The sequence below is a fragment of the Cyanistes caeruleus genome, chromosome 6 (genome assembly GCF_971803275.1).
Source record: "Cyanistes caeruleus chromosome 6, bCyaCae1.hap1.1, whole genome shotgun sequence".
Taxonomy (NCBI): Eukaryota; Metazoa; Chordata; class Aves; order Passeriformes; family Paridae; genus Cyanistes; species Cyanistes caeruleus.
This window is the reverse complement of record NC_141706.1, coordinates 67,007,681-67,017,848: the sequence shown is the minus strand read 5'-3', so window position 1 is coordinate 67,017,848 and position 10,168 is coordinate 67,007,681. Positions and strand designations below refer to the sequence as shown.

The following is a 10,168-nucleotide window of genomic DNA, read 5'->3' as shown; positions in this document are numbered from 1 at the left end:
CTTTTGCCCCGGCCCACCCCAAATCCACGCCAATCCCCCCACAAATCCCCCTTTTCGCCCCGACCCCAACACGCCACAACACCGCCTCCTACCGCCACAACACCGCACCGCGCCCCGCGCCGCTCCATTGCTCAATGCACAGCGCCCGGCAAACCTCACACACAAATCTCACCTCAAATCGCACATCTCCACCACACACCGATACAAGGCGTCCCCGATTTATTTTTTTTTTTCTGCCAATGGCGGTTAATGTGATGAATGCCGGCGCAGGGCGGGCCGGGCTGCACCGACACCAAGTCCTCACTGCGCCTTCCTGTCGCTTATGAAGCCTGAGCTGCTGTTATCACACCCACCTGCCCTCAGCCTCTGTGTCCCCTCAGCTCCACTGTGTCTGTCCAGCTCTCCGTGTCCCCTCAGCTCCCGTGTCCTCTCAGCTCCTCTGTGTCCCCTCACCTCTCTATGTCCCCTCAGCTTTCAGTGTCTGTCCAGCTCTCCGTCTCCCCTCAGCTCCTGTGTCCCCTCAGATTTCCATGTCCCTTCAGCTCCTCTGTGTCCCCTCAGCTCCCCATGTCCCTTCAGCTCCTCTCTGTCTGTCCAGCTCTCCGTGTCCCTTCAGATCTCCGTGTCCCCTCACATGCACCATCCCTTCAACTCCTCCATGTCCCCTCCCTCACACTTGCTGTCCCCTCCATGTCCTTACGCAGAATTCTCTGTCCCTTCCTTTGCTCTCTGTTGCTGTTGGCACCATTCTTCCCTCTAACCCCTCTTTTCAATGCCAACAGATGTCACCAGGTGTGTTATGCTTTACTTGATGTTTATGGAAAACTTTATTATGTCGTGCTTGGCCATGACTGTGCACTAGGTAGGTGGGAACTGGGGATTAGATGGGCGGATTTATGTAAACTTTGGTGTATAAATCATTTTGGTTTTTATTCCCTGGCATGCTTGATTTGTGGACAATTCCCATCTTGCATCCTGTGCAGAATAAACAATGTCTCCTTTCTAAACCTGACTCGTTCGTGTTTAGAGTCCCTAAGATTCGGCAACACCCTCAGCTCCTGTGTCCTCCCACAACTCCCCATGTCCCTTCACACCTTCCATGTCCCCTCATCCTCCATGTCCCCTCACACCCCGTGTCCCCTCAGCTCCTCCATGTCCCCTCGCTCCCATGTCCCCTTGTTATAGATACATATTATATTATTGACTCTTCGCAAATATTAAAATTAATGTTATATGTATAAGGTTAGAAAACTTTGTTGTATTAATATAGTTTCTTCTATTTCTGTTACTGATGAAACTTAGAAATAGTGGTATAATACATATATGTTAAGCTATAACATGATATTAAAACAAAAACTACTTTTGTTCATATAACCCAGAGACTGAAAAGATAGTCAGAGACCCCTGCATTCTTAGATTATCTTATCCAGATGAAGACAGCAGTGACCAGTGTTCCAGGGGAGGAATTTATTGCACTGCTGCTATCAGAGTGTGCGACTGAATGGAGCCGAGAAGACTGATCTATTAGGGAGGAGGCAAGTTAATAACTAAACAAAGGAACATCTAAAACTTAAGAAGAATGTTTGAATTATGTATAGGAATTTATACAAGGGACAATCTTTTGTTAGTAAGGTGTGGTCTCTTGGCTGAATGCAGATACCCGGCCGTATCTGTATATTTTACTTTATTTTTATCTCCTAATTGTCTTTCTACTAAACTTTTTAAATTCTGTATAAAAAAATACGTGAACCTGGTTTTTCACACCCTCACACCCCGTGTCCACTCACTCCCCGTGTCCACTCACTCCCCCTATCCCCTCACACCCCGTGTCCACTCACTCCCCGTGTCCACTCACTCCCCGTGTCCCCTCACTCCCCCTATCCCCTCACACCCCGTGTCCCCTCACACCCCATGTCCCCTCACTCCCCCTATCCCCTCACTCCCCATATCCCCTCACACCCCATGTCCCCTCACTCCCTATCCCCTCACACCCCATGTCCCCTCACTCCCCCTATCCCCTCACACCCCATGTCCCCTCACTCCCCCTACCCCCTCACTCCCCCTATCCCCTCACACCCCATGTCCCCTCACACCCCGTGTCCCCTCACACCCCATATCCCCTCACACCCCATGTCCCCTCACTCCCGTGTCCCCTCACACCCCGTGTCCCTCCAGCCGTTTCTCTCTCCTTCCCGCCAAGCCCCACCAGCCGCCTCCAGCAGGAGGTGCCAGTGGCCCTCCCGGCGCTGTGCTGAGGGCCCGCGCTCGGGCTGCCCGCCGCTGCCGGTGCGGCCGCTGCCGCCGGTACCACCGGAGCCGCCGCCCGCCCTTCCCGCCCCGCGATCCCGCTCGCCAGGCGGCCCCGCGCCCCTCACCGGGCGGCGGGCGGGACCGGGCAGGGCGGCGGGCGGGGCCGGGTAGGGCGGCGGGCCGGCAGGGCGGCGGGCCGGCAGCGCGGCGGGCGCCTGTGCGCGCACAGCGCGGGAGGCCCCCGGCGGCGCCGCCCGCCGTGCGCGGGCCGGGGCCGGTGCCGGGATCGGGGCCGGGATGCGGCTGCAGTGCGAGGTGGAGGTGCTCAGCCGGCTCCTGCCCAGCTGCGGGCTGCGGGGCCGCGGTCGCGCTGCGAGGGCGCTGCTGTCTCTCGGGCGCCCGCCCGGCGCTGCCGGTGCCGGGATTTACCTGATGGTGTGCACGGCGCGGGACCGCGGCGGGGCTCGCTACAAGGTGGGGACGGCGGCGGGGGGCGGGAGGCGGCTGGGCTGCCCCGGGGCCGCCGCTGAGGCCGCTGTGCCCGCAGGTGCAGCAGAACGTGGAGCGGCTCTTCACGCGCTTCGTGGAGGAGGGAAAGGCCACGGTGCGGCTGCGGGAGCCCGCGGTGGATCTGTGCCTCAGCAAGGTGGGAGCGGCAGAAGCGGCGCCGGGAACGGCGGCGGAGCCGCGGCTCTGCAGGCTCTGAGCCGCCGCGGCAAGCAGGGAAGGGACGGTGGGATTCCAGAACGTTTGGGTTGGAAGGGACATTAAATCCCGTCACGTTCCACTCCTTCCACTGTCCCAGGCTGCTCCAGCCCCAATGTCCAGCCTGGCCTTGGGCACTGCCAGGGATCCAGGGGCAGCCACAGCTGCTCTGGGAATTCTGTTCCAGGGCCTCCCCACCCTGACAGCCAAAAATCCCTTTCCAATATCCCATCTATCCCTGCCCCACTGGGAAGCCATTCCCTCTTTTCTCGGCTGTGTTCTTCTTCCTCTTCTGCTTCAGAAATCTATTTTCATGCTTTGCTTCACAGCTTCTTCAGAAAAAAAAACTTTTTTCAGCCCTCTGATGCAATGTTGATCTTTGGCCTTAAATTTCATGAAATAATTGTTCCTTATAGTTTTTCTCATGGAAAAAAAATGGAGAGTCCTCTTGTTTTCATGGACAAAAACATCAGCATGCTCACCATGGCTTTCATAGCGCACACAGGCACCGTCTCACCTTATTTCAGATACCAATGTATTTATTCACAGTTCCCAGAGGACTTGGAAAGTGTTTTTAACAGCACTAAACTCACCAAAAAAACGTGTATTATCACTAAATTCTCATATCCTTTTCTTCTCTGCCTGTTGCAGGTATCTTTTTTAGCCTCATAGGAGAGAAAAGTGGGCCAGGTTTTCTAAAACCTCTGAGTTCTTATGTAAAACTTTTAGAGTCAGGCTGTGTAAATAAAAGCAAATCATGTTGATTGATGGGTCAGAAAATCCTTCTTCCTTTCTGTTACCTGAATCTGAGGAAAGCAGCCTGAATTCTGTGAACCTGTTAAAGGGTTAAATAGGAAGGGAGGACACCAAACCCAGGTATTTTTTTTTCTGTGAGAAGCCAATGTGCTCTGTATTTTGGAAAAATTAAGGCTTTTGTATTAGATTCAGAATAAATTCTGCTTCCTTTACTCTGAATTTTTTTTGCTGGAGAGTGAAAAATCAGAAAGTTGATCTCAAAATATTACAAGTTCCTCTTAAGCTCTCCAAATCCAGAACCCAAATTTAAGATGTTTCATCATTTTTCTGTAGTTTTCTGTCAGATTTTTACTACTTCATTACAGAAAAGCTTCTTAACTCTCAAAGATGAACAAAAACTTTGTGGAAAAGAGATTTCCAAATACTGGAAATGGGAAAATCCCTGCTTGTGCTCTGCCAGGCACTGGATTTGCTGCACTCAGCCAGGTCAGGAACAGAGTTGGGAAACATCAGGGCAGAGCATTCACCCCTAGAGTAGAAATAATAAATTCTGGGTGTTTTGTGGGGTTTATTTCCCTTCAGCAGGTCTGAGCCTGCTTCTCTGGAGCCACCTTAGCTCAAATTTCCTTGGCAGCGCTCAGGGAGGCACCAACACACTTTAAACTCCTTTCCCAGCATCATCTCTGTGGCTGAGACTTTGGGCTTGGGGCAGGAAATTCCATCCTGAGCTCTTCCAAATAATTATTGGCTTTTTTTTTTTTTTTTTTTCCCCCTTAGGTGTGTGAGTATTTTCCTCAGCACATTCAGGGTTTCTCATCAAGAGGTTTGGAGATCTTACGTGGCCCTTGGTGGGGGGGAATTGTGCTTTGTGTTTGAGAGCAAAGAAATCCTGCCTGTAACTTCATTCTGGTGCACAGTATTGATTTCACTTGGTCCTTACAGATCTGCAGGACCTTTTGGATTTAATTCCTAATTTAGTTATCTTGGCAATGGCACAAACATGCCTGGAATTAAGGGAAATTCTGTAGCTGTTAATGTGTGTGTTAGACTTCTGAGATAACGAGGACTGGTGGTCTTAGAATCCCTGGATGGTTTGGGGACCTTAAATCCCAACCCATCCACCCCTTCCGGTGTCCCAGGCTGCTCCAAGCCTGGCCTGGGACATTTCCAGGGATCCAGGGGCAGCCACAGCTTCTCTGGATAACCTTGGATACAAAGAAAGTTTGTTGTGCAACTTCCCCACCTCTGGAAGGTGTCACAGCAGGAATTGTGCTTTGGAAAATGATAATTTTACTTTACAGATGCAGTCAATGAAGTTTGACCTCTAATGTCTTTTTTTCTCTCACATTTCTATCCAGGATTGTCTCAAGTATCTTTGTTTTCTTCTGCTGAGTGCTCTAGTCCTGAACCCTCTCAGATTTCGTCTAAACGTTTAGGGGCAAAATTGTGTTTGAGGTGCAAAATGTGTCCCTGAGCTTGGGCAGGTGACAACTGGGAACGCAAGGACAACCTGTGGGCTCTCTGAAGTCCAAATTAGTTCTTTTCCTTCTATGGTGGCAATGTGGTTTTTATTTTGGAATTCACTTTTTAGCTCAGTGCCTGCCAGCCGCACATCAGCTCGAGCAGAGACATGCTGGAAAATCTAGAAGGGAAATATTTGGTCACAGATGTTCATGAAAGTGAATTAAATCAGTGCAACAGATGCATCAGAGCTTTCTGGATCATTATTTAAAATACACACCACTTGATGCTCTGATATTGGGAGTGAGAGAGAGCCTTTGATGCCAGAGGGCAGCAGTAGGTGGGATTTGGGAAAGAATCCTTCCCTGTGAGGATGGGGAGGCCCTGGAATAGAATTCCCAGAGCAGCTGTGGCTGCCCCTGGATCCCTGGGAGTGTCCAAGGCCAGGCTGGACAGGGCTTGGAGCAACCTGGGACAGTGGGAGGTGTCCCTGCCATGGAACTAGATGGGCTTTGAGTCCTTTCCAACCCAAACCATCCTGGGATTTACTGCCAAAATATTGTATCCCACCTCAAGCATTATTTGGTCCTTGTGTATAAAGAATTTGCCCCTGTGTGTGGCCACAAGCACCGACTTAGCTTCCACCTTCCTTTTGCTGAATTCAACTCCAGCTTCCGTCCTCTTTCTTCCATTCCTTCCATCCTCTTCCTTCCTAGCAACTTCCAGGAATTATTGCTTCAGGTTTTTGACCTCTGATTTCCCCATTTGTGTTCGTTCTTTTTATCCTGGTAGGTTTTAGGGGGCTCCCAGTGCTTGGAGGTTTTGTTCTCTCCTTCATTTCCAGCTGTGGATTTGGTGCTTTGTTCCTTCCCTGGGTGCTGCAGCACAGTTTGACCCGGATTATTCATAACAGAGCTGTTCCCTCTCCCATCCCATTGCCCTGCTGAGTGACGCACACAAAACAGCCCAGAAGGTGTTAATAACCAGGATAATGAACTTTTTTAACTCCAGCCTTGTGTTCCCCTGCAGGCAAATGTGATCAATTTAAAGACTTTCCTTTCAGCCGTGAGACTGGCTCACCAAGGCAACGACACCGGAGTTCTCCCTCTCTCACCTCTGGTCCCAGCAAAGAACTCCGACGTGGAGAAACCCAAAACCAAAATGATCATCACTTCCAGGAGGGATTATCCCCTCACCAAGAGCTTCCCTTTCTCCCTGGAGCACCTGCAGACCTCGTACTGCAAACTGGCCAGGATCGACAGCAGGGTGCTGTGCCTGAAGAAGCTGCGCAAGCTGGACCTGAGCCACAACCACATCAAGCAGCTGCCAGCCACGCTGGGGGACCTGGTGTGTCTGCAGGAGCTCGACCTGCACGACAACCACCTGGAGGCCTTCAGCGGGGCCCTGTGCAGCTCGGGCCTGCAGAAATCCCTGCAGTTCCTGGACCTGAGCCAGAACCAGATCCAGGCGCTGCCCATCGAGTTCTGCCAGCTGCGGGGCCTGGTGCAGCTGCGGCTGGATGACAACGCCCTGCTGCGCCTGCCCTGCAGGATCGGGCAGCTGAGCCGCCTGCGCTTCCTGTCGGCCGCACGGAACAAGCTGCCCTTCCTGCCCTGTGACTTCAGGAAACTCTCTCTGGAGAACTTGGATCTCTTTGGGAATCCTTTTGAGCAGCCCAATCCGCTGGTTCCAAACATCCAGCTGAAAATCCCATTGACTCTGTTGGAGTGTGCTGCCAGGGCCACGGTCAATCACAGGTAAGGGTGGTGAGGGCACACCTGGCACTGCTCCTTCTCACCTGGTCCTTTCCTTTCCCCTCAGTGCCTGTTTTCTCACCCATTATCTTAATAAGATTAAAATTCCTTTGAATTCCCCTTGTCAAGTCATCAGGATAAGGCAGGGAATTGGTGCCTTTGGAAGCATTTAAGGAAAGACAGAGATTGAAGTGTTTTCATTCATCAAGGGGGGATGAACAGAATATTTTTGGCCAACTTTGGGAAAAGAGTATCAATTCTACAACCCTGAGCCACTTTCTCTGCAGGCTTCTCCCTGCTGTAGGTTTTCCTTAAGCTCCCATTTTCCCTTGGTGTTGGAGTGGAGGTGTTCTGGCTCATTCAAACAAGCCCAGCTTGGAGGTCATTTAAAAAAATACGATTTCACCAAGTAAATACCATCCTCCCAGGCTGCTGTTTGTTAACAGCTCCCTCCTCTTCCCCCACACCACTTCCACCTCTCCACCCCTGATCCTTGTGTACCAGGAGCTGCTGCTCCCACCCTGCTCCAGGTGGGAAGGGAGCACAAAGGCAGAAATTTGGCACAGAAAAGGGGGGAGAGTGGCTGGAAGTGTCCCTAATCTGCATCTTGTGGGTGCAGATTAGGGTGGGGAGTGCCCCATAAAGCCGGGGTAATTGTGCAGAAATTTGCACCAAAGGCATCCACAGGCACACCCTGAAAGGAGCTGAGCCACCACATGTTCTGGGCCAAATCACCCACTGCTGACCTTGCTGGTTTTATAATTAAACCCCACATGTCTCCTTTCCCAGCTTTATATAAATTGCAGTGGGTTTGATGTAAATATTAAGGCTTTTTTCTAGAGGATTTAATCCCTCAGCACTGGTCAGATTTCAGTCGCTGTAAAAACCTTGGGAAAGGGACAAAACAGAAGAAGATGCAAAAATAATGTTTGGAAATCAGTCTTGATTCTGGGAAAGTACCAGAGTACATGATTCTGCTTTTCCCAGAAAAAAAGGGTGTTCTGAAATTAAGGTGGTGAAAAACAAAAAGCCCCAGAGGAGTCTTAGCTGTGTGAGTGATGGTGTGTGGAAAGGCTGGGGAATGTGTAGGTGGAGGCAGGATGTGAGTCAGTGGGATCTGTGCTGAGTTTGGAGTGCCAGCTGGGCACTGCTGAGACCCACACTTCAGCTACCCCGACAGAATTCCTCAGGGGAATCATTTCCACCCCAAACTCCACACTGCTCCGCTGTAAATTCCAAAAGGAGCAATTCCCGTTCCCAGCTCTGGATGTCAGTGCTGACACGATGGATGCAGAGAGCTGTGGAGCAGGAGAAACTTTTGATTTCATGCCTGCAGGGCAGTGCTGCTGCAAAAGGCTCAATTCATCTCCTGCTTTTTCCGAGTTGTGGTTCAATGCTGCTACTCCTCGGTGTAAGAGAGGGAGGAGTAAATTGTGGGTGCTGTGCCAGGCCAGGCCCAAACACAGAGAATGTGAGGGAAGAACAGAATGTGCCCAGTTGTCTCATTATTCTTAATCTTCCTTTAATTCTCTAATTCTCATTACTCTTAATCTTTCTAACTCTGTAACTGGCTGTGGCCCAGGATTGCTGTGAGCTCCCTGTCGTGGAGTTCATGTCCTTAGGGAAGTGGCATTTTGTTCCTAACCAGTCCCAAATCTCTGGTCTTCCATGTCTGGGGGATGCCTAGAGAGGCTGGGCAGAGTTAAAGGAATAAAGCAGATATTTATTAAAAAAGCCTTCAAAGGATGCACCTTGGGCAGTACCAGATGGACCCTGGGTCAGGAGTTTTCACACTTCTGTAAGTTTAGGTCCATTTCCACATTGTCCAATTACAGCTTCAGGTTACGAAGCCCCATCCTCCCAGATTGCTCCATCATTTTGATTTTGTTTACACTTTTGGGGCCTGAACCTGCAGCAGTGGCTGGAAAAGGATTGTTGTGTCTGACTGAGCTGTGAGGAGAACTCTCACGCTTTATGTGAAGTTCAGAGTCACACACTAATGCAGTACAGAATCTGGAAAACACGAAAGCTACAACTGAAGGCACAGTGTGCCCTGGGAATGGCATTTCCCAGCTGGTGCCCGTGTCCTGTCAGTGCCTTCAGGCGCCACAGGTAACTGTGCTGAACCCCCCCTCACTCCTCTCATCCCACAGAATCCCTTACGGCTGTCACCTCCTTCCTTCCCACCTCTGTAAGGATCTGGAAGTGGCCAAAACGTGTCGGTGTGGGAGCTCCTGCCTGAGCAGCTTCATCCAGATCACGGTGACCATGAACCTGCACCACGTGGCGCACACCGTGGTGCTCGTGGACAACATGGGGGGCACGGACGCTCCCGTCCTCTGCTACTTCTGCTCCCTGGACTGCTATTCCCAGTTCCTGGACAGGCACCTCCAGAGCAATGGGTGACACCGGCTCTGTCCACTGTGTCTGGGGATGGAGGAGCCTGGAGGCGTTTCCTGCGGAGACAAATCCCTCTGGGAGCGAGGGGACGCGCCTGGCCCGACTCTCGTCCCCCTCTGGAATCTCCTCTGGTTGGAACACAATGTTTAGCTGGAGAGAACCTCCCTTAGAATGTGTTTTCCTTTCGCTGTTGCCGGGGCTTTGCTCAGAGTTTGGTGTTTTTTGTGGGGTAGGTGGTTCCTTCCTGGAAGGACAAAGTGGATTTATCCCAAACTTTCCCAGGTGAGGCTCTGAGCTCTGCCCACGGCAAGGACTGCACTCCGCTCTTCCCAAGGGAGGAGAAACCGCATCCAGACCGGTTAATTCCAGGTGCTTCATTTTTTTAAAGGTTACAACATTCCCACTGGGAGCAGGGACCAGCATCGCTGGGCTTCTACCAGAGGAAATGTGGTTTTGGGGGTTTTTCTTTGTGATATCAGAAATGTCTTTTTTCTAAATACGTGCCTGAAACTTTGTTTCTTAATCCTCCGATGATTCTTGAATTTGTTTCACTGTGTTGACTTAATAAATTTTGAAACCCTTCTATGGACGTGTGGATTTGTGTTTTGTCCAAGGAGTTTTCCAGCCAGGGTATTCCAGGAATTAACTGCTGGTATTTTTCTGGGGAAGACACCAAAAGGTTGAGCATATCCACAAATTCGTTTATTTCCTGTCTTGTCAGCTGCTTCGTGACTGGGAGATGGGAACAGCAGGGATCAAAGATCCCTTAAGAAGTGTTTAGGGATCCCATTCCTTGGAAAATGTGATGGCTTGGAGGCAGCACACTGAAGTGGCACTGAGTG

The 10,168-nt window shown here is 51.0% G+C and overlaps 1 protein-coding gene across 1 annotated transcript; it reads left to right on the top strand.

Annotated features, from left to right (window-relative positions):
• Positions 1-2,479: 2,479 nt before the first annotated feature.
• LRR1 (leucine rich repeat protein 1) lies at positions 2,480-9,911 on the top strand. The gene is made up of 4 exons (XM_086892882.1): positions 2,480-2,724; positions 2,798-2,896; positions 6,202-6,929; positions 9,080-9,911. Exons 1-4 carry the CDS (start codon positions 2,548-2,550, stop codon positions 9,330-9,332), a joined length of 1,257 nt encoding a protein of 418 aa, XP_086749008.1. The 5' UTR covers positions 2,480-2,547; the 3' UTR covers positions 9,333-9,911.
• Positions 9,912-10,168: the final 257 nt, after the last annotated feature.